General features: G+C 38.3%; 1 protein-coding gene across 7 annotated transcripts in view; it reads right to left on the bottom strand.

The window, feature by feature from the left end:
• The window catches only part of SYNCRIP (synaptotagmin binding, cytoplasmic RNA interacting protein), a 31,533-nt gene extending 6,539 nt beyond the window's left edge, over window positions 1-24,994 (bottom strand). The window contains exons 1-10 of one of the 7 annotated variants that reach the window (XM_006870637.1): window positions 24,807-24,994; window positions 23,270-23,429; window positions 22,460-22,578; window positions 22,229-22,336; window positions 19,718-19,831; window positions 19,439-19,615; window positions 6,947-7,082; window positions 5,388-5,593; window positions 3,307-3,456; window positions 2,751-2,872 (exon numbers count right to left, since the gene is read on the bottom strand). In XM_006870637.1, coding sequence (XP_006870699.1) covers window positions 2,751-2,872; window positions 3,307-3,456; window positions 5,388-5,593; window positions 6,947-7,082; window positions 19,439-19,615; window positions 19,718-19,831; window positions 22,229-22,336; window positions 22,460-22,578; window positions 23,270-23,417 — 1,280 coding nt within the window. In that variant the 5' untranslated portion in view covers window positions 23,418-23,429; window positions 24,807-24,994. Of the gene's footprint in view, window positions 1-2,750; window positions 2,873-3,306; window positions 3,457-5,387; window positions 5,600-6,943; window positions 7,083-19,438; window positions 19,616-19,717; window positions 19,832-22,228; window positions 22,337-22,459; window positions 22,579-23,269; window positions 23,430-24,806 lie in introns of those variants that run through there. The other 6 variants (XM_006870639.1, XM_006870640.1, XM_006870641.1 and 3 more) reach the window with 6 other exon arrangements.
• Window positions 24,995-25,000: the final 6 nt, after the last annotated feature.

Genomic DNA, 25,000 nt, shown 5'->3' with positions numbered 1-25,000 from the left:
AAGAACAGTCCCCACAACCAAGAATCATCTGGCCCAAAATATCAATAGAGCAGAGACTGAAAAACCCTAGTTTAGTGGTTTTAAAGAGTGAAAACCCTGAGCTCAAAATATCCTTAGTCCAAATCCATCTCCATACTTAATAATTAGTAAGACTGATCTAACTGAAACGTACCTCTGTGCCTGTTTCCTAATCTCAAACTGCGAAGGAGAATAAATACCTAATTCACAGAAATGCTATGAGAATTAAGTACAAGGCACTAAATGGATATGCAAGCTTTGTATATAAGTTAAAGAAAAAAGCAGTGAATGGCTATATCAAACTGAACTACAAGTATCACACGCTGTCATCTCCTTCAATGGGTTCTCTTTTTCAAATATTGATATGCTGATATAATCTCCTTCCTACCTATCAAGCTACATTTAAAAATTGTTAACTGTTCTACTCATTCTTTTATATACATATATTTGTTGTTATTGTTAAGTGCCGTCAAATCATTTCCGACCCATAGTGAACATGTTTAGGGTTTCCAAGGAGCAGCTGGTGAGCTTGAACCACTGACCCTGAAGTTCAAACCTACCTTGCAGAGTTCAGTACATTAACCTACAGCACCATACCAGGACTACATATATATACAAAAAGTAATTTCCTAAACTGGATAGAGGTAAGAAACTAATCTAGACTTAGCTATGTTCAATAATTATTGCTCTAACATCAAATAGCAATTATCCCTTTTAACAATCAATTTTTTTTTAATTTCCAACAATCCTGCAACAGCAGCAATCTACAAGCGGATGCACAGATAAGACACACAAGCTGAACAGGTGTGGGAAAAACAGGACTATTTCTACAAAAAAAAAAAAAATATATATATATATATATTATATATATATAGGTTTAAGGAGCTCTGGAAGCGTAGTGGTTACGAATCGGGCTGCGAACCGCAAAGTCAGCAGTTCGAAACTACCAGCTGCTCTGTGGGAGAAAGATGAGGCTTTCTTCTCCCATAAAGATTTACAGCCTCAGAAACCCTGTTCAGAATCACTATGGGTCGGAACCGACTCGACGGCACTTAACAACAACAAATGTAGGTTTGAGAAGATCTTTTGTGTTTACCGATGCTATAAATATATCCATGAATAGATAGCATACATACAGACGGCCAATTTCTTAGACATAACCAAACACCCTGAGGGCTTAAACCCACCAGTCACTCACTGGAAACACTATACAGGGTCTCTATGAGTTGGGGCTTAACAGCACTTAACAACTTCATTCTCACCAATTCCAAGTTTTCTTCTGTCTTAATGGGCAGATATACCCTTTTAAAGATCTTCTAAAAGATTCCTCCATTAATACAACTCTTTACACACCTAATTTCCTTTCAGTACTACATTATTAGCCATAACTTCTTACACTCTCTTTCAAAACCAATATCCAGAGTATATATATTCTTTGAAGTGGCAATGTTTGTTGTTGTTAAGCGTTGTCGAGTTGATTCCAACTAATAGTAACTACCTCTGTACAGGGTTTCTGAGAGCACCTGGTGGGTTTGAACCTCCATAGTTTACAATCCAGTACTGATGCTACAGTGACTACTGGTTAAGTGCCATCGAGTCAGTTCCAATGCATAGTGACCCTGTATAGGGTTTCCAAGGAGTGGCTGGTAAGCTTGAACCACCGACCTTGCAGTCCAGCACGTTCACCCACAACAGGGGTCCTTCACAAGGTACTGAGAACCACCAATTCTATAACCATCAGTTCATTCCACCTTGTGTCCTTCCTCCCTTCCTCCTTAGGTACAGGCCTGTTCCTGTGGATGACTTACCATAGCATCACAAATCAAACTGCCCATGTTGCATTCTTTAAAACAGCATGACTGAATGGAGCCATCCAAATAGACAATTGTTTTTCCCAATTCCTGGGCAGAATAATTGTTTAATTTTAATCCTCCATTGGTTAACGTCTGGTTTGGATCTGAAGGCAGGGGGTGCCTGGTGTAGGGCCGTGAGTTAATGTGAGTAAAGTCAGTCTGAACCACAAGGTCAGTGGTTCAAACTCACTGCAGGTCCTCAGAAACCCTACACAGGGTCACTATGGGTCGGAACTGACTCCAACAGCACTTTAATAACAACAATTTAGAAATCTGTTTAAAGGTAGCAGAGTTTATCATATCACATTGTTGTTTTTGTTGTTAAGTACCATGGAGTCAGTTCCAAGTCAAAGTGACCCTGCACAGGATTACTGAGGCGGTAAATCTTTACGGGAGCAGAACTGGAGTTTAATATTCTCTAGTTAAGAACGCGGCTCTTTAAACAAATATTTTTTGTGTGTGTGGTGCTTTAAGATCAGAAATGGACTTTGAACCCCAAGGCTGGCAGTTCAAACCCACCAGCTGTTCCTTGGAAAACCTGTGCAGGGTTGCTGTGAGTCGGAACCGACTCCACGGCACTTGATGACGTCCAAAACACTTTCTAAAAACATAGTAAGAAACATCCTACATGGATTTTCACCTATTTAAATAAAAATTCCACTTATCTAGAATTATGATTATTTTTCACAGTATGGTTAAGTATTAAGAATTTAGCAAACATTTCTTGACATCCTTAGCATTTCATCAACTCTCAAAGTTTTCAAGTCTTCTTTAAAAGTAAGAAATGAGTGTGATAAAATTCTTTAAGGAGTCTGAGCAATGACTGTTATTCTCTAGTTAATATTCTAACACTGAAATGCATATAAATTTCACACTTACATTTGATTTTTTGCTGCTTGCCTCTGAGCTTTTCTTTCTTTTCTTTTCTGATCGGGTGGCTTAGCAAAAACAATCTCAATATTTTCTCCCTCCAAGTCTTTGCCATTCATTTCTTCCATAGCCTTAAAAAAATAAAAGTACTGATCAATATATAAGCAGCCTTTCAAAAACAATTATCATTAATGAAGGGAGGATAACAAAAAGCCTGCCTCACTCTGTCAGCAAGATAAAATTGGGCTGATTTTTTTTATTTTATTTAAAGGTCTAGCTCTTCAACTAATTACTTTTTTGAATTAACAAGTCAATCTAACAAAAGTCTAGAGAAGTTAGCTGAGTATGTGGGTGGTACAAATTGTTAACTCACTCAGCTGCTAACCAAAAATTTGAAGGAAAAGGCCTGGTGATCTACTTCTAAAAATAGCCATTGAAAATTATGATACATTGGGATCACCAGGAACCAGAACTGACTTAATAGCAACTAGCTTATAAGGGCTAACTTGATTGGACTACATGATCGACTTTCTTTTTAAAAAAGGTTCTAATTTCACTTGTTTACCTTGACAGCACCATCTCGTTCATCGAAATGAATGAAAGCATAATCTTTTAGTTTCTTCACTCGTTCCAGCTTCCCAAATTGACTAAACGCCTTTTCTAAAATCTCTTCTGTTACAGTATTGGCAAGGTTGCGTACAAACAGCACTTTCACCTGAAATTAAAAAGCAAAAACTTGTTTATTTCCAAAAAGCTCCTCCATTTTCAATATGCCAGCCCCTTTCACTTTGCAAGGTTAACTTTAAATAGAACCCACCAGAAGCTAACAGATGACACGCTTGCTAGGAACTCTGGAGAAATAATAGGGGAAGCATTGAATTGCCAACTGAAAGATTGGTGGTTCAAACACATCAGCCACTCCATGGAAGAAAGATGAGGTTATCTGCTCCTACAAAGATTTACAGCCGTAGAATTCCTATGGAGCAGTTCTAAACTCTCCTACAGGATTGTTACGCATAGAAATTGACTCAATGACAAATGGTTAAGTGCTCAATTGCAAAACCAAAGGACTATGAGACAGTCTGCTCCTTAAAAGATTCTTGTTGTTACCTGTCTGGACAGGGCTAATGTAAGTAGATGGGTATAAGACTCTTGTAATTCAATAGCAAATAACTGCTATCAGGACTAACTGTGAGTGTTAGAAATGTAAAGGCAGATGGTTTTTGTAACAAAAGGAGAGGAGTGGTTGATTTTGCCGTCCAGGAGCAGAGGTCCCTGGGACCATCAAGGAAGGAGAGTGAAGTGCAGACCTATACAGAGAAGAAGCAATGCTAGAGACAGAGGCAGAGGCGATGATGTGGAGAGATGGGGCAGCTGGGGACTCTGGACTCAGGGAGGGAGCAGGTCTGTGTGCTGACGGCCGGGGGTCAGGCTTGCGGGGTGTACCCTTTGGTTGTTTGATGACGCTTGGTGGGGACTATAATCATGCAATGAAACAAAATACAATAGGATGAATGTAAGACTAATGTTCTTCCATTAAACTATCACTTAATTCACAATAATTTTTTTTTTTTAATTGTTGTTGTTAAGTGCTGTTCAATAGCAACCATGTACAGGGTTTCCAAAGAGCAGTTGATGGGTTTGAAACTCAAATCTTGTGATTTAGCAAGCCCACTGTTTATCCTACAGTGCCACACCAGGACTCATATGCTTAGCACTTTTTATTAAATTAACTATGGGGATTGTTTATCTAACATGTTTGTTTATACCATATCCTCTAAGTGAGCTGTTCAAGTTTAAACAATATAGTGATCAATGGGTGGAACATTATATTGATAAGATAAATTATCAATATAATTATAGACATCAATGGGTGGAACAATATACTGATAAGATAAATTCTTCTTTTCAATCTTAAAATCTCATAATATAATTATACAAGAATTTTACTTCTGACTAAGAAAAATGATCACATTCAAAACTAAATATTTGAAATAGCATCTGAATCTTAAGGCAGGTAACATAATTGAGCTTTGGGGAAAAAATTATTTGAACAATATTCAGCTCTCCTGAGAGTTCACAATCCCCACTTTACTTCAACTAGTCATATTTGATACCTATCTTATAACCATTAAAGGAGGATGCTTTAAATGGAAAGACAAAGGGTAGAGTATAATAAGTGCCAAATGTACTAGTGAGAGTAAAGTGTTGACTCTCACAAGATGTCTCAACTAACTGCTGAAGCAGAATTCCTAATAATAAACCTTGTAACTGCAGCAGCTCAGCTCGGGCCAGTACACATCACTATTTTCAGGTGTAGGACTTCTAATACAAAAATTCATGCTAGCTTATGGCACCATTCTCAAAAAGCACAAAAGCAATTGCTCTTAAAATTGACATAAAAATTAAATTGAATCATCCTTACAACATGTAGGCTAATTATGAAAGATTTCACGATTATGACTAAGTTTGCATGAATAAATTTCTATACAATAACATTCTAAGAACATGGTATTTCAGATATGTGGCCCTAGTCCCTTAAAGAATACTTCTCCCACCTTCATAAATATAGTTTATAAAAATGTACACAATTCATTTATGTTTTCCCCCTTCTCCCACAAAATTTTAACCTAATTATTACTGTACCTTTGCCATAACCTCAGGATCAGGATCTTCTATAGGATCAGCCCACTCCACAGTTCCAACATTTCCCCAGACTTTGACTTTACCGCTCATTAACCTGCGCCTTGCCTGGGCAGCTGTTTTGTGATCTTCATATTCAAGAAAGCAAAAGCCTCTGTTTTTTTTCTTGTCATCCGGTTGATGGTATAAAATAACATCTGTAAGGCCCTCTGAAAAGTAAGCAACCAATCCAAGGAAATTAGATATAATAGTGAACAAGAACAAGTACATTGAAGGTTTTCTTTATCTAAGGTCTATGTTAGGTACTATGTCAGTATCAATATTAAAAATAAAATGACCACCTGGCCCTATTTACCTAATCTATCCTTTTCTCAATCTCTAATGACTGTATTAACACAATTAAGTTTTCCCAACTCAGAAGGCCCCATGAATAGAAAAGGTTTTATTTTTAATCACACCAACAGCTCCCATAACTTCCATTAATTAAACATGGAGAGGCTGATAAAAATCTTGATATAATCGTTTCACAAAAATGGCAACACAGGTAAAATCAAAGTCACAACATCTCTAAATTTTATTATTCAGACAAATACTAAATGTTTTCTTAATGGCACTTTTCTAGTCTAAAACCAATAGCATTATTCAAAATAAAATAGCTGTGTAACTAAGAATAGCGAATGTTCCCTGAACACTAATTATCAGACATTGTAGGCAGATTAAACCACTTTCCTAAAATTAAAGTAGCCTGTTATTTGGAAAATCTGTCATAAAAAATGTTTCACAGTCTAAATGAATTGATCTGTGTCAGCAATGAATAATCATTCTCTGCATATACCAAAGTGGTGGTTATGTGCCGTAGAGTCAGTTCCGACTCATAGCGACCCTGTACAGGGTTTCTGAGACAGTAAATCTTTATGGGAGCAGAAAGCCTCATCTTTCTCCCGCAGAACAGCTGGTAATTTCAAACTGCTGACCTTGAGGTTCGCAGCCTGATTCGTAACTACTACTCTACCAGAGTAATTTGAAAAAAATCAATTATACAAACAATACTGAGAACATCAACCAAAACCTAGAAATAAAAAACACAATCATTAAAAAAAAAAAAAAAAAAACCCAGAACATTAGCAGATATAGTTCAAATCTCGTCTGCATTCCTTATTAATTGCATAACCTGTAGCAAGGTAGTTCCCCTCTCTATGCCTGTACATAATTAGCCAAATGGGGTTACTTACCTCAACAGGAAGGAGCTCTGGTAGCACAGTGGTTACGATTCGAGCTGCTAACCTCAGGGTCAGCAGTTCGAAACTACCAGCTGTTCCACGGGAGAAAGATGAGGCTTTCTGCTCCCGTAAAGATTTACAGCCTCAGAAACCCTGTACAGGGTCGCTATGCGTCGGAACCGACTCCATGGCACATAACAACAACAACCACCTCAACAGGTTTTAGTAAGGATTCAGTGAATCAATATACGTAGTATTTCAAACACTAATTAGTATATAGAAGTTATGCTATTTATTATCTTCACTGTAAGTTGCACCTACTTCCAAATAAATCCAACTTACCTGTTACTTTGCTAAATTCTTCAAGAATCTGTTCCTTGGTTTTACTCTTAGGAATAGAGCCCACAAAAAGCCTATTGTTGGCGACAGAGATGCAGACACCAATGTGTTTTCCAGAACGAATTTCATGATTATTATACTAAAATGGGAGAAAAGTATACAGTGTTTTAAAAATTACTTATAATATACTACATGTACTTATCATAGAAGATATGCAAATTCATATATTTAAAAAAAGCAAAATCTTTAACAAATTAAAATTTCATCAGTATGTTTACCAGTTATTTTAATCCTTTAAAAATACAATTCACCATAAGGCACTGTACAAGATAAAAATATATCTTGATAGATATGAAGACTCTTCACAAAACTCACACCAAACAAATTAACGACTGAAGGAATGCAACTTTTTGTTGCAAAACCCTTCAGAACATGTAACTCTGATAAAGAATCATGCCTATAGCAGTTTATTTAAATCCAAGAATTGTTCAGCACAATACCTTATCCGGTAATACCTTAACCTCGACACAAATTCATCCAACTAGCCAGTTATTATCATACAAGGGAAAATGACTCCAACTGCACAAGCTTTCTGCCTATTTTTTCTGTTATCTAACATCTAAATCAACTTTGTATTCTCTTAAGTTGTAGTAAAGGAGCATCTAGCTTGAAATACTAAGTCTAAAAAGAGAACTTAACATTATGAAACTTTATACATTCCCTTCCAACTCCCATTTTCATTAAGCCAACAAAATTATGAATATACAATAGATAACTATTATTAACTGCCGTTGAGTAGGTTCCAACTCATAGTGACCCCGTAACAGTGTTTCTGAGGGCAGACAGTAGGTTTAAACTCAAGTTGTTTATCCTACAGCACCACCACCACCACAACAGGGCTTAAGCATTACGTTAGTAAAACTGCATAGTTATTACTACCTTAAAATTTCATGACAGTAATAGCCATGGCAGCAATATAATAATTCTCTAATAATCTGTTCACACTTGGCCTTGCAATCTGTTTTATATATAAATTCAAATAGAGCTATTATACAAACTAAGGAACCAATATGAATTCCCATGAACCACTCTATGGCAAAAGAAAAACTATTCCTTCTCCTCTCCTCATCAATTATTCCCAATTCTGTGTACAGAAGAAAGCAATAACAAAGCCAGAAAACAATCCTCAATTCCTTACTTCTACATTCTCCATCTCCAGATATACAAAGCCAAACATCTACCTCCAATTCAGAACAGTTTTCATATTTTCTTTCCAGCTGACTTAGTTTCCAGCTTTGCTGACTCTAAACTTACCTTTATTTTTCCATACTAATGCCAGAGAGGTAATGTCAATATATTTATCTTATAAACACATAAAACAATTAGTTTTTGTCTACAGAAAAAAGTGCCAAATCATTTCTCATCACCAAAAAGATAAAAGGTCAAATATTTGGACAGTATGTGAGTTCATTCTTGGGCAGTATACAAGTTCATTCATTCTAAAACTCCTATTTTACCCATTCTCTTCACAATGTATATAATCTTAGTTATTTGTAGCTGTTCTCAAACATGGAAAGTTTCTTAACAAAATGCCTTCTCTGAAATTTATTCCTATCCTAATCTCAATTAACAAATATTCTGCATCTAAACCCTATAAAGGTTTATAAACCAACCAAAAAATACCCTTCTATGTTAACATGGAGTTGGAGTACTGGTGTGGCACTGTAGAATAAGCACTGGACCGCAAAGTCTGTTCGAATTGCAAGGTCTGCAGTTCAAACCTACCAGTTACTCCTCAAAAACCCTAAACAGGATCGCTAAGAGTCAGAACTGACTAGATGGTACTAACAACATGTGAACATACAAATCCTAGTGTGGCACTGCAGGATAAGCACTAGACTGCTAACCACAAAGTCAAAGGTTCAATCCCACCAGCTGATCCTCAGAAACCCTCTACAGGGTAACTATGACTCAGAACTAGCATGTTAACATAGACCAACAGGAAGGGTGAAAGAGTGGCAATATACTGGCATCTAGAGATGCTGCTACATATATTATAAAGCATAGCCCACTAATGCAATTCAATTAATCACCCTAGCCCAAAATGCCAATAGGACCAAAGTTTAGAAATTCTGCCATTTTCCCGCAAATTATTTGAAAAGCTCCCTCTTATTAAAATGTCTTTCTATTCCATTAGACCAAGAATCTCTTAAAAAGGCAGAAACATTCCCACTGTCCAGCAAACAAAACTACAGCAGAGTCTCTAATTGTATGGAATTATGGTTAACCTTTAGTTCCCTATCTGGTCTCCTACTAATCTACAAATTAATGAGAATGCCCTGGTAGCATACTGGTTACGAGTTGGACTGCTAACCACAAGGTCAGCAATTCAAATCTACCAGCCACTCCGCTTTCTGCTCCTGTAAAGATTTACTGCCCCAGAAATCCTATACAGGGTCACTATGAGTCAGAACCACCTCAAGGGACATCACCTACCACCACTGCACTACCACCACCACCAAATCATTGGTGAAAAAAGTAAACGATAACAGTTTTCAAATAAAGTTAGTTAAGAACACAATAAAGATTAAGATATACTAATTCCCTAGGATATTATTACATAAACCACCTGCTATAACGACAAATTAATTTCATATAGCCATCTACAGCCATCTATTATAGAATTCTAGTTGACAAAATCATCAGTAAAGAATGGAAGGAGATACAAAGTATTTTAAAAGATAGTAGGGGTCATTTTGAGGTTGACAGAATTTGGTACAATTTTCATTTCTCTTTTTCGTAGTTTAGTTTTTCAAATGCTCCAAGTACAGGAATTACTATAAGATAACCTACTTAAACCTTATAATTTAAAACGAAAAAGAAATTTAACAAAATTTATAATTCTTAATTATACCTGGAAAATGCCCAAAATCCCCAAAGAAAATCTAGTGGGGAAAGGGAAGATAACAGAGAATTAAAAACCCCACAAGGGCAATAGTAATCAAAGAAACATAGGAAGATAGTTCATGGTATGTAACCAACACTTTCCTCAACCTTGTCACACTTAACAATTTTGCTTTAAAATGTTAATGAATATTTCCATTATTGCCTACAGAAAAACAACTCCTTTATGGCTAACCAAGCTAACACAGCCTGACCCATCATCAGATATCCTGGTGTGGCTCTGTTGGAAGAACGGGACTGCGAACCTCAATGTCAGCAGTTCAAACCCGCCAGTCATTCCTTGGAAACCCTATACAGGGTTGCAATGAGTCGGAACCAACTTGACAGAACTTAGAACTTAACAATCATCACTGGTCTTACATTGAGTAACCTACTGTGGTTAAGTTACTCAGGCATGAGCAGGTATAGAAGGTACCATGGCTATTGCTCTAAGTACATTTCAAAGAACAATATAAACTACATGGAGATTTAGTAGGATTAATTAAATAAATTAAAATTCTTTTCTATCCACAATTTAAATTTTAACAATTATACAACAAGGCATCAGAAAGTTCGTGGAAAAATATCATTGTCATTTCATTTAATTTTTCCACGAACTTTCTGAAGCCCCCTCATATTGACCAGAAAACAAATGAACTTCCCCCTGTAAAAATAAGTCACTCAAGGAACAAAGAGACCCTTCTAAGCACACTGTCCAAATAAAGACATGTGCCTGGAAATAAATATTTCCTGAAGGAATTCTCCATCCTGATGTGGTACTGTAGGGATAAGCACTGCACTGCTAACCACCAAGGTCAACGATTTAAATCAACCAGTCACTTCTTAAAAGGGTCGCTATGAATTGGAACTGACTCAGTGGCACTAACAAGTATGTACATAGATCACTGTTGTTGTTAAGTGCCATCAAGTCCATTTCATTCCCAAGGAGCGGCTGGTGAGCTTTAACTACCGACCTTGCTGTTCAAATGACTTTGCTTTTGCAGTCCAGAGCATTAACCCACATTGCCACACCAAGACATATATTGTTATGTTGTGTGCTGTAGAGTAGATTTTCAACTCATAGCAACCCTGTAAGAGTTTCCAAGGTGCAGATAATGATGAGTTTCAACCAGCAACCTTGCAATTCAAACCAACCTTGAAATTGAGTGCTTTTCCTAGGGTGCCATACCAGGACTCTAAATATATATATATGATTTACTTAACCCTCTCATCCTTTAGTATTTAAGACCAATCTTAAATTCAAAAATAAGCAGTGGCTCTGTAGGATAAGCACTGGACTGCAAACCACAATGTGGGCCTTTTGTGCTTAACTGCAGCTCTGCAGGGAAAAAAGATGAGGCTTTCTGCCCCCTCAAAGATTTACAGCTTCAAAAACCCTATACAGGGTTGTTGGAACTGACGACAGCTACATTAACAATAAAAATATGCCTCTCGACTAGCAGACAAACAGTGAAATAGATAACTAAGAGTGCATTAAAAGAACTTAAAAGAACTGAACCTTAATGAGGCTTTTATACTAAAAATACCCAAAGATCTTTCCAACTCTAAGAAGGTGGACTTAGATGTTAAAAACCTAGCTTTCAGGTTTAGAATGCAGGTGATAAAGATGAACTTTCAACTTTAACCAACAATTTCAGTATTTACACCAAAACAGGACTTGTATAATCTTTAACATTCCTAACTTCTAGGCTTAAAGTCATTTCTTCCTTCCTGTACAGCCAGTATGTTAGCAAATCTCCAGAGGTTTAGCAATCTCAGATTTAGAAACGGATCCAGAGTTGTTGCTCAGTCCTAACACTTCTTACAACAGAATAGCACTACCCAAAATCTTTTATTAAGCATTTCTGTATTAAAAAGTTGTTCAAATTGAGTCAAAATTTACATTCATAAAAATTCTATCTCTACCTTTTACAAGGTAAAGAATAAATCTACTCTGTCCCTCAAATTACAGAACTTCATATAACCGCACAAATTTCAAGATTCAATTGTTCTCTATGCTTGACTAATCATTCCTTCCCTGAAACTGGCAAATGTAGTGTCTTCTGAGGAAACAATGCCCTCCACACAAGTGACACAACACAATAAATACTGTAGATGTAGATGATTAAGGAAAACAAGCTGGAAACTATTCCTAATTTACTTCTAGACACCAGGCCTCATTACATGTAGTCCATTACAACCTTAGCTTATTTGGCAACCACACCACACTGATGACTCACACCACAAACCTTATAATTTACTTGTTAAACTGATTTTATACAAGATTTGAAATTTGTCCCTAACTCAATTTAACTTGCTGAATATGAACTTTCTCAAGCCATCAAAATCCTTTCAGATCCTGATTTTGTCACAATTACTGCATACATCTTCCAGTTACCAAAAACGTCACCTGTAACAGCCCAACTACGTCTTCATTTAAGTCCCTAATACAAAGTGAAATAGAATCTACAGCATACTAACTATTGTTAAGTGTTGTCAAGTCAGTTGTGATTCCTAAGGTTTCTGAGGAGTGACTGCTAAGTTTGAACCACTGACATTGCACTCTAGTGCTTATACTACAAGCTCTACACCAGGACTCCTACCATTATCGTTTATCCCTTCAGAATCTTTGACTCTATCCCATTGGTGACATCCTCCTGGGTTCTTTGTTCTCTTCTCCAAGTATTAGCTGTCATTAACATACCATGCTACTAACACCCTGCAGCTCTGCAAAAAAGGCATGGATGGTGGAGTCCTGGTGTGGCACTGTGGGTTCAGGCACCAGACTGCAACTTCAGTGGTTCAACTCACCCAGCTGCTCCTCGGAAATCCTTCGGGTCGAAATCAACTCGACAGCACTTAGCAACAACAACTATACTACACTTTCAGTCGTATCTCCAACTTGCACAAAAGTGCTTCAATCCAAATCTATTTGCTTCACTGACCCATTAAAACCTATTTACATTCTAGCCCAAAGAAATCCCTTCATCCCTTCTTTATCCTTTGCACTACTTGCTACACTTTATAAATGTCTTATAAAAGCTCTAAAAGCAAAACCTTTATCAAATTATTTAGTATGCTCATAGCAAGAGTGTTCATACTAGACATACTAAATGTTGTTACTGAAATCTTTTGTCAATCTATATTGTTAGCTGTATTCATCAAAATGGTATACATATTTTATGGTGCCAGGTACAACCACCTTGGTGAACAAAGCCATCAGTGAATATAAAAGGGTCTTTTAAAAGTTCGTGCATGAATTGAAAGACACAACAAATACAACACACAAATAAGTCAGAAAGTATTAAGAGAAAACCATAGAGACCATCATTAATCAAAAATACCAAATATGAAGCTATTGTTTGCCAACATACCCCCTTCTCTCATCTAGGTCAATACACCTCTGAAGGTGGTGTTTTCCTTCTAATACTTTCCCCAAAAGAATTCTGTGCTCTTTCATTTGTAGCAAGTTAGAACAGCAGTTTGGGTAGCCTGTGGCTGATAATTGTTAACAACCCTTACAGTCTAGTACTATAGCGCCACACAGGCCTGGAGGCTGAAATCATGTTCTTTCCTTTTAAATGTTCTTTGAGTCTGGAAAACAGCAAGTTTGAAGGGCAAGGACAGAGCTGTATATGGTAGATGGGGTAAAGGTTTCCCCATAAAATTCTCCTAGGACAGCCCTTGCTATACTTAAAAAGAATGAGGAGGTACATTGTAGTGATGGTATAAAAAATTCTGCGGCATAACTTTCCTGTTTCTCCTCAATGCAGTTTTCGATTTTGTTAAAAATTTGTACCTAATAAGTGCCCATGATCTTCCTGTGTCCTTAGAGAAAATCTATCAGGATTACCCCTTTGAAATATCCAAAATCAGTCACCAAAACCTTCTAGGTTGACCACTGTGCCCTAAATTTAACAAGACCAGCAGATCTCTTCAGAAGTCACTCGTGTGACTGGACTTTTTTTTTTTTTTTTTTAAAGGCACTCTAAGTAGACCAGGAGTCCTGGTGTGGTGCTGTGGGTTAATGAGCCAGACTGCAAAGCCTTTTGAACTGCAAGGTCGGTGGTTTAAGCTCACCAGCTGCTCCTCAGAAACCGTATACAGGGTCGCTATGGGTCGGGACCGACTCAATGGCACTTAACAAGAAGTAGACTAAGACAAATATAATATAGAGACTATGACAGAAACTTGCCTGCAACCACCCACTGCTTACAGACATGTTTAATGCTAAAACACGTTTTGTTTGAAATAAACCCATGTATGTATGAACTGGAACCCTAGCAATAATACTTTTTAACTTACCCTTGTATTTCCAAGTAACGCCCATCATCCATTTATCCCTATTCCCTTTACCAAAAAAAGGATGTTGTTTAAGTACTGTCAAGTCGGTTCCAACTCATAGCAACCCTGTATAGGTTTTCCGCTGCCGACCTTGTGGTTCACAGTCCAGTATTGAACCTACAGCGCCAGACCAATAGTGGTAGTGGTGGCTATGTGCCGTGAAGTCAGTTCAGACTCATAACGACCCTGTGTACACAGTTTCAGAGGCTATACATTTTTACTGGAGCAGAAAGCCTCCCACAGAACAGCTGTAGTTTCAAACTGCTGACCTTGAGGTTAGCGGCCCAATTTGTGACTGCTACACTACCAGAGCTCCTTTTTCGCCACAGCAGTGTTGGCGTTAAGTGCTGTCAAGTCAGTTCTGACCCATAGCGACCCTGTATAGGGCTTCTAAGGAGCGGCTGGTTAAGCGTCAATTGCCAACCCTTGCAGTTCAAGCTGACTTTGCAGTCCAGCATATTAACCCACAGCGCCTCACCAGGACTCCAAGTACACAATATATAATTGCAAACAGAAGCTACATAACCGTCAAATAGCAAAATGGCATATGAGGTATATAAGAACGTTGTAATTTCTTGTGTCACAGATAATGTATCAGTAGGTACTTGTCATCCACTTAACAATGACAATGTACTAAATGTTGGTGATATGGGGGAAAAGAGCTTATATTTTGATTGGAAGAGAGAAATATCAATGTATAAAGACCTTCTCAAATATACCTGAGCATTCTTTTATATAATATTCAGCCATGGAATCCCTATGGGGAAAGACTACTTAAAGTTAGGAAAGGCCTAAAATTAAAGACCTGATTAATGAGGAAGCTAACTGGATGAATTGAAGTGTTGAAAAGCTGAAACAGCAGGGTAAGGTCTTGAGATGGACATGGACACAGCTTCCGTGGAGAACAAAAACAGGCTAAGTATGCTCACTGGATAAACACTGGACTGTGAAATGCAAAGGTTGGAGGTTCAAAGCCCACTAGGCACTCCATGGGAGAAAGATGAGGTTTTCTGCTCCAACAAAGATTTACAGCCTTGCAAATTATATGGTAGTGAGGTGTGTCATCAAGTTGGTTTTGACGCGTAGCCACCCCGTATAGCGTTTTGGAAGCAGTAATTTTTACAGGAATAAGCATCATCTTTCTCACATGGAGTGGCTGGTAGATTCAAACTGTTGACCTTGCCGTTAGCAGCCCAATGTGTAACTACTACACTACCAGGGTCAGAACCATCTCAACAGTACTTAATACAGCAGCAATTACTGTTGAAAGGATAATGAAGAAGAGCAAAAGTGGAAGGGGAGAAACCATCAGAGATAGACATAAGCAAGGGATTTAACAGATACAGTTGACTTTGGAAGCCATTAGTTTTCAGCACAGGAAATATGATCTAAGTAACCTGTTAAAAGGGTAAACTGTGAAATGAAAGGTAGGGAGACTAGTCAGAAAGATTCTTCAGTCATCTATCAAAAGATGACTGAGCCCCGTCAGATATAATGAAGATGGCAGAGTGGTTACACATCAAGAGTACTTTGGCAGAGACAGACATGATTTACTTTCTGCACTTCTTTTATAACATTTCCCTACTCCGCGGGAGAAAGATGACGCTTTCTGCTCCCATAAAGATTTACAGCCTCGGAAACCCGGTACAGGGTTGCTATGGGTCAGAACCAACTCCAAGATACTTAAAAACAACAAGTACCATTGAGTTGGTTCCAACTCAGTAATCCTGTATAGACTTTCTGAGTAACTGCTGGGTTTGAACCGCTAACTTTGAGCGGTCCAGTTCTTATCCTATAGCACACCACACTAGGACTACAACACTGCTGTAAATAAAATTTTAAAAAGAAACAAATCACAGTAACTAAAGACATTTATCAGTCTCTCGTATTGCTGGCTTCAATTGCATCCAGTTAACAATTGGTGCAAATGGGTTGGTTGCTCAGCTACTAGTCAATAATTTGCAAGTTCAAATCCAGAGATAAAAGTACTGGCTATCTACTTCTAAGGAGTCCTGGTGCCTGAGGGATAAAGCACTGGACTGCAAGGCCGCTTTGAAGTACAAGGTTAGCAGTTCAAGTTCACCAGCTGCTCCTTGGAAACCCTATGCAGGGTCGCTATAAAATAGAACCTACTCGCTGGCAACAATAATCGATTTCTAAAAGCTCATACACATCACTGAAAACTCTATGGAAGACAGTTCTACTCAGAAACACATGGGATGTCACAACGAGTGAGAACTGACTCAAAAACAACTGATTTGGTTTGGTACTGGTTAACAGCCAACTCAACCTAACCAAACCTGGTGTCTAAGTAAGGTGTGTGATCTTACTGGGCAAGTCACCCAGCCTTTTTTATACTCCTCTGTAGAATGAAGACAATTCCATTTACCTTAAGGGTTGAAATGGGATTTTAAAATAATATAGAACCTAGCACAGCTCTTGCCCCTTAACAAGCCCTCACAAATTTAGATCTTGTTTCACTATATAAGAGTATTATCACCTTATGACTGAAAAATGTTTATGTCCCCAAAACAAAGAAAATGCTAGCTGAAAACAAGGCCACTTTAGTTTGCAGTTGCTTCTAACTTCATGCCTCTTCTTCAGGTGATAACATCAATTAATCCATTTTCATGGATAATTCAAATACAAATGCGAAATATACTATAGTTAATATAGAACAGAGATTGCTGCAATATCAGTATAAAAAAGAATATGGCCAAATACATAAGCTATCGTCACCTGAGATATTCAAGACATTGAAAAGAAAGAGAATGGGGTTTCTATCTTCTCTGATCTATGTTGTTGTTGTTAAGTGCCATCAAGTCGATTCTGATCCATAGAGTTTCCAAGGAGCAGCTGGTGAGCCTGAGCTGCCGACCATGCAGTTCAAACAACTTTGTAGTCTGACGCATCCACCCACAGCGCCACACCAGCAAAAGAAGAATTTCCCCAACATTTGGACACAATAAAATGAAAATAAAAATTCATTTTCAATAGGTTGTAATTTTAAGTAAACTTTCAAGATATGATACAAGCAGAAATAATTTCTAAAATAAGTTCCAAATGGTCCCTTGAGGAATTACCCTATACTTAGCAATTGTTGTTAAGTGCCACCAAGTCAGTTCTGACCCACAGCAACCCTGCGTAAGGTTTTTGAGGAGCAGCTGGTAGGTTTGAACCACTGACCTTGTGGTACAGCTTATTATCCTGTGGTACCACAGGGGAGACACTCAATTCCACAAAGTAGCAAAAATCATCCAAATCAACTTTTTTATTTTCTCTAGAATTGTTTCAAATATTTCATTTCCTCAGTCCTGTTTCTGCGTAATAAAAACAAATCTCCCAATTACATTTCCACTATAATCCTATCCAAAGTAATACCACCAGTTGCTGTGTAGTCTATTCTGACTCATGCCAAAATCAAACATCCTTTAAAAACAACAGAGATACTTCCAATTCACTCCAGTGGATGTATACCAACCACAGCCACTAGGAATGTCTCTCAAAAAGTCATACTGCAAAACATCCTATTCATCGAGTAATAAAAAATAACTATGCTCCTAGGATAAGGAATCAAATCACAACAGAAAAATGCAGAATAAAAAGAATTATTATCAAGACCAATCAAAAGGCTGCTTGCTATCTATAAAGTTCCGGCATTACCACTTAAAACTACCAATTTATTAACATTGTAACTCTAAGTAGTCTATAGCAATAAATTTTTGGATTTTAAGATTTGTTAAACCCAGGCAACTGCCCAAACCCAAACATTTATTTCATGTGTATTTGTTATCATCCAAAATCATTATTACAACTGTAGTACACAGCATCTTTCACTAATAAAAGTATCTATACTGTAAGAATTCTGGAATTTGGAATTCCAAGAACCTACTATTGTTGTGTATTCTGAGAATTAAAAGCAGGTTAGAAATCAGTTTAGTAATTCCTTTTTAAAAGTGTTAATACACAAAGCATTACTTATAAAACAAAGTAACCATATTATCACTGAACAAAACTAAAATTTTATGTTAATATTTTAATAAGGTCTGACATCATTGGCTTATTACCTTCTAGGTCATTTTGCATTTCCACGTTAAAACTTACTTTAATGCTACTCTAGGCAAAAATACTCTATTCTTTTACAAGAGAGTATTAAACTGGATCATTTCTAAAGCACTTCTTCCTCAAGCTTTTGGAGTCCTTTAGTATTTTCTTAGTTGCTAAACTTTTAAGTTTGACACCGCTCAAAGTGAATGGCTCTATAAAGAGGTACATCCCCTCTGAAATAGGAAGCAACCTTTTAAGCAGCCAATAATTAGCCATGATTTAAAAATACTTAAGCCTCTGAATTCTTATAAAGGATCCTTATGTACCTCGAAGTAGCATAATTTTCTCTATCAAACCCTCATCCTATGCAATTACGCATACCAACAAAGGATTCATTAATACAGAACAAAACAAGATAACTTTTTTTTCACAAGATTTGCCTTAAATTCAAGTGATACATCTGATGGTGAGGGAAGGACTCTCAATAGAGAAAATCATTTTTGAGATTTTAAATTTTCTTTGAATTATCCATAAAGTTTGTGAGCCACATAAAAGACAAATTTTAGTGCGCATACATGCTCTACTGAATTGTATCTACAAACACTCCTCTCCAGTTATTTTTGGTATATTTCATAGGCTGAAATCAAGCCTTCCCTCCTTCCTCAACTACAAAGTGCAGAAATCAGTCAAAACTAACTTGAAGGGGAGTTAAATAACCCATAATTCAAAACATTAAAAATTCTTTTTAATAAATGAGAAGAAAATGATCTTCAAAACCTAGGCCACTCACTGCAAAAATCCTTTATTTCATTAATTGGAAATATATAATCACAATATCTTTTGTGAAAAATTTTAGAAAAGGGATGACCTGGTGTGTCTAAAAACAATGGGAGGCACCTTGCTAATAAAGTCACTTTCTTACATCTTTTTACACCACTATGAACTACAAAAATAAGAATCATTAAGCCAGCTATTTCAAACAACCAACTGCTAGGAATTCTGACACTATCTTCTTAATCTAAACACTAACATAACACAATGCATGCATAGAAATGTGTAAAACACTGAAAAATCAGCACCTCCAAAGTTAGCAGGTTAACCCTTAAGCACAGTTAAGAAAAACCACAATTCAATATAAAGAATAAAGAGGAAAAAACTTACCAGTTTAACAGCCTCCTGAGCTGCTTCTTTTGTACAAAAAGTGACAAACGCATAACCTCTATTGAGACCAGTAAGTGGATCCATCATTAATCGAAGATCCCATATAGGTCCAGCTTTCTCAAATAATGGTACAAGTTCATCCTCGAATAGATCTCTTGGGATCTTCCCCACAAATATCTGTAAATCAAAATGTGAAGTAAAAACCATGGAAATTTTCTTTAGGTAGCTAGATACCTGTGCATTTACTATATAAAAAGTACAAATTTTTAGTTTCTTTACCTCAGTGCCAACAGAAGGCTGCTGACCTGAATAAACGGAATCTGGAGGTGGTCCCCCATACTTCCTCTGTCCAGTGGTCACATCAAGTGTGTAGCCAGTTCTTTCCAAGAGTGCCTTAAAAAGTTCAACTATCATTAATATAATATTTAGCACACAAGACCACAAGTTCAGTGAACAAATAAAATTAGAGAACTTAATATATCAATAACTTTCAGGGCAATAACGTATCTCTGATATGCCTCCTAAAAAATGACTACATCCAATTTGGCTGAGTTTAATTCTCTCTTGAGAATCCTCCTTTCTTAAGGAGATAAATAAGCTATATCTCTATACTCCCATTCAGAGCATTTCACCAACCTTTACAGAAACTACACTTCCTATACAATCTAGAAACTTGTAAGTTACAAGAAAAGTAACTTATTCAGTCATATTCAAGTACCATGCTTCACAAAACAGCACAGATAAACAATTACCTGGCTGATAAATTTTAAAATAAAAACACTAACCCCAGCCTTGCTGTGTTGCTATAGGATAAACACAGGATTGCAAGGTTGGTGGTTCAAACTCACCAGCTGCTCCTCTGAAACTCTATACTGGGTTGCTATGAGTCAGAAGTGACTAAAGGGCACGAAACAACAATCCCAGCCATATGGCAAAACTTATCAAAAGATTATTAAATAACTTGGGAGTTACCTCAGTCTGAAAAATTAAAGTGATTAGACAGACTAATATTTTCAACTGACTTAAAAAAAAAAATTTGTGGAAAACAATACAGTTTAGTCAAAAATTTTTGTTTAAAAAAAAAAAAACCCTACATATTTGGGGTATTTCTATTGTTGCTCCAGGAGCTCTGGTAGCATAGTGGTTACGAATCAGGCTGTGAACCACAAGGTCAGCAGTTTGAAATTACCAGCTGATCCACAGGAGAAAGATGAGGCTTTCTGCTCCCATAAAGATTTACAGCCTCGGAAACCCTGTTCAGGGTCGCTATGGGTTGGAACCAACTGGAAGGCACTTAACAACAACACTGTTGCTGTTAAGTATCATCGAGTCGGTTCCGGCCCATAGTGACTCTGTGTAAGGTTTCCAAGGAGTGACTGGTGAGCTTGAACCACAGATCTAACAATTCAAACGACTTTGCAGTCCAGCACTTTACCCACAATACCATACAATTATCCCACCCAAAATTTGTTTTCCATATGTAATTCCTATTCTACAGAGAAAAGCATTGTTGTTGTATTGTGCCAAGTTGGGTTGGTTCCTACTCATAAACTAGGGTTTCAAAGGAACAGCTCATGGGTCTGAACAGCCAACCTTGTGGTTTAAACCAACCTTGCACCAATAGGACCCAAATAATATTTTTTGTGTATTTCTAAAAACATAAAGGAAAAAAAACACCCCTCATCTCTTGTAAAACTATCTCTATACTCTTGCCACAATTTGAACCATATGAGGGGGTTACAAATAGTACTGGGAAAATTCTAGTAACTTTTAATTCCATTTTGCCAAACTTTAAGGCGAGTGATATAGTCAGAATAAACACATCTATAAATATTGTTATATTTTATTAAATTCAAGCTCCTAAATGTACCTTTAATTATAACTGACATTATTACAAATGGGGCAACCATGCCCATTCTTACGGAAAAAATCAGATTTATATGGCAAACGAACTCCAGTCAGAGACTGTAAAAACTTCAGATTCATCGATAGAGTCTAACATATTCCAATAATCCATATTCCAGGCATCCCTTGCCCCATACAATTAAAGCATCACTCAACATATCTGCCCTGCTAAGACATAATACTCTAAACAACAATCCTTAGGTTCAAGAGCACTGGCATGCTATATATTAAAAGTGCCCAGGTTAAAATAAGTATGGTCACAGTTATTTTCTATAAACTACGCCTCATCAACACAAAAATCAAAACCTAGATGAATTTTAAGTTACTTTAAAACAGCTCACAATAGCTCCCACTCCTGATACTTTTCTTCAATTACATTTCCATATTCAAACATGTTATCATCAATTAAAACTTTAAAAATAACTTAACTGTACTAATGCAAGAGAAGGCAGTGTCAAAATTCTAAATTAATTTAATTTATGGCTTGAATATACTAAGAACCAATTTACAGTCTCCACTACAGTAGGTTAATTGATGCCCTCCCAGACTGGTTCCACTGTCAGTAATCTGGACTTACAGCTTTTGTAACAATGTCTATATGTATTATGGACATATATTTCTTTAAATCTTTTATATCTGGAATGATCAACAGCATAAATTTAAAATAACTTTATGTAGCTGGGTAACAACCAATCTTAAGAACAATGAATTTTAAAACAATTAAAAAACTTAGAAAACGTTAATTATTTCATTATCTTCTTTCTCATTACTTTAAAAACAAACAAGCTCATTTTACACCCATGGACTATTTACCAAAGCTAGGAAATAGCTCTAAGAACTCTTAAAATTGAAGGTGGGAAAAAAAGCAAATTTTTTAAGACATACCTTAATTTTTGCCTCATCTGGTCCTTTGCTAGAATCCGCTACTTTGGTCCCCTGCTTTTCTCTCTGCCTGTAAGTCTTCATGACTCCACATAAAAAGGCACTTTTGTTCTGTAAAGAAAATTTCCAATCACATTGAACAATAATATCCATGTATCTAGCTAAATAAAACTTAACAAAGTGTACAAAAACTACTCAATTTTTTATTTCATTAGTTTTACAATGAACATGTACCTGAACATGAGAGAGATCACTGTCTTTAAACTGTTGAAGAACTGCCAATGCACCGTCTTCATTGAATTCTTTTAAAGCTTCGATAGCTCTTTCATCTAAATCACTATGTGCAACTAGCCCTGGAGAAGAGAAAACTTCATTAGTTGTCAGCTTTGAATATTTCTAGAATATGATTTAAAAAATAAAACAAAAATGACCAATACAGGTACATGTATGCCAACTAACAATTCTGCTGTTCCCATATCTACATAATGAAAAACACATTCTTTACCCATTCTGCACTACATTTACAATGAATCAACTTCATTTACATCTTGTTTTGTGTCTAAGTCAGGCAATTCTGAACACTATTTACTACAGTAAATAAACAGGCTTACAAATCCTAAAACCAACCAACAAAGTACCAAGCATGACAACTGAACCTCTATTCAATTTCAAATACCACTTGAAAAAAGTGACAAGCCACACCAAGAAAGACAGGGTACAAGTCTACACTTACCAGATTATTTAACAAGAATACTACTATAAAAATACCCAAAAAGTCACATGGCCTGATACCAACATTTAGCAACTGTTGCTGTCTTATACTTATCCATAGGCCAACTAACCTTTAGCTCCTGTCCCTCCCTTTCGACCCTCCCTCTATACACCATAACCTGTAGTTCAAAGCTGAATTAAGCTACTATCACAACAAGTCAAAACTCCAGTTCCCACACTTATTGGAAACCACAAAAAGTTGCTATTTTAGCTCAAAGCCAGAAATCCAATAGAAAAATTTCATAATGTAATTTTGCAAGTGTTAGTTCTTACCTGCAACGTAAATTTCATCTAGTTTTTCAGCAACTTTCTGTGGTAAACCAGCATCAAGCAATGTCTGAAAATTTTCTGAATGGATAACTGCAGAAGTAGTATCCATGGGCTCTTCAGTACCATTTCCATTAACATGTTCTGTAGCCATGTTTCCAGAGATCTGTTCAAACGCAATAAGCAAAATTAAACTACAATCTTCGAAAATAGCGGACAATTTAAGAGCCCCAATCTTGACTTTCTCTACCATTGACTACACCAGCAAGTCTGCGCCTCGCTTTCAAGAGGCCTTACTTTTAAAGTCACTATCGCCTGACAAGCCAGATTTGGAACGCAGGGCACCTAATGACCAATTCACTATGGTTTTCCTCAGTACCACCCCTAACTCACCTGCTAACACCCCTAACTCACCCTAGGAAGAACCATATCACAAATGGAGTCCACTTAGCACAGAACGCGCCAGCATGCACATGCAGCTGTGCTGGCAACAGAGAATGCGGTGTGTGGAAAAAGCAAAGCAGGGTTGTCTCCCTCAAAGGTAAACCCCCAAAGTGCGCGCTTTTCCCGCCTGCCGCTTATAGATCAGTAACAACAGAAGAACAAAGCGCTCACACCAGCTACCTTCCCACCACCCATTTTCTCCACCCTTCACCCCCGCACCCCAAAGCCCGCCCCCGATTCCGCACCCAGAACAGCAGCCTCACCGCAGCGGCCGCCAGGAGCCCATTAGAAACACGTGCTCTTCGCCTTCCTATGTTCTACAACTTCCTTCCACGAAAACCTACCGAGACCCAGCCCAAGACGACCATCACCAGCTCTCTACATCAACTCGAAGTCGCGGTCGAAGTCCCCCAAAAGCAGCAGCACAATCTCGTCTCACAACACTGAGGCCGCGGCGGACCAGGCCACAGGCTCTCCCCGCCCCCCCAGCGCCGCCCTCTCTGCCGTGACACATGGCTCTCTCCACCCCAGGAGCTTCCCAGGTGCTGGCGACCCCGGTCACCCGACTGCCCCGCCGAGACGTGACCAGTGGCGCGATCTGCAAGCCCCCACCCCCTCGGCCGTCGGTGAGTGACTGCGGCTCCAGGGCCGGCAATCTTACACCCGCCGGGGTCAATGACCCGGCGGCATGAGTGCGTTCCACAAACTGCCCAACGCCCGCCGGACCGCAAGCACCACCCAAGCTTGTCGCGCGACTGCGGGACGGAACTCGTTCCTCTCCGCCCACTAACGCCGCGGCGACGGCCACGACAGCACCAACTCCACCGCCGCTCGCGGTCCGCGCGGGCCACGGAGCGGCGGAGGCGCCTCCTACCCGGAGCAAGGCAGACAAAGCCCGAACGGCGGCAGCACATGGAGCAGAGAAGGAAGTGGCGGCGCGGGCCGCGGCCTACTCCTAGACAACCTCAGTCAACGTGCTCCTCTCCCCCTTGGAATCCATTTTCCAGAAAAGCCGGTTTCTCCCCGCGCCGCCCTCCCCCAGCTCACTCCACAATGTCACAGAGCTCCCCTCCCAAACCCGGGCCCTGGCGGTCGTTACCTCCCCGTTGGGCTGCAGCGGAGGAATCCTGTCCGAAGGAATGGGGTTGCAGGAAACGCGTGCTCGCTGCTCCCTGTGTCCGGCGCGAGTGGAGCTGTTGTAAAATGGCGGCCGAAGCTCACGCCGCTGGCAGCAAACGCGATCCAGTTCCACTCGCCTCCGAGCGCGCTCCCAGTGCGCGCGCGCGCGCCCGC

The sequence above is a fragment of the Chrysochloris asiatica genome, unplaced genomic scaffold (genome assembly GCF_000296735.1).
Source record: "Chrysochloris asiatica unplaced genomic scaffold, ChrAsi1.0 scaffold00146, whole genome shotgun sequence".
Lineage (NCBI taxonomy): Eukaryota > Metazoa > Chordata > Mammalia > Afrosoricida > Chrysochloridae > Chrysochloris > Chrysochloris asiatica.
This window is presented reverse-complemented; position numbering and strand designations above follow the sequence as displayed.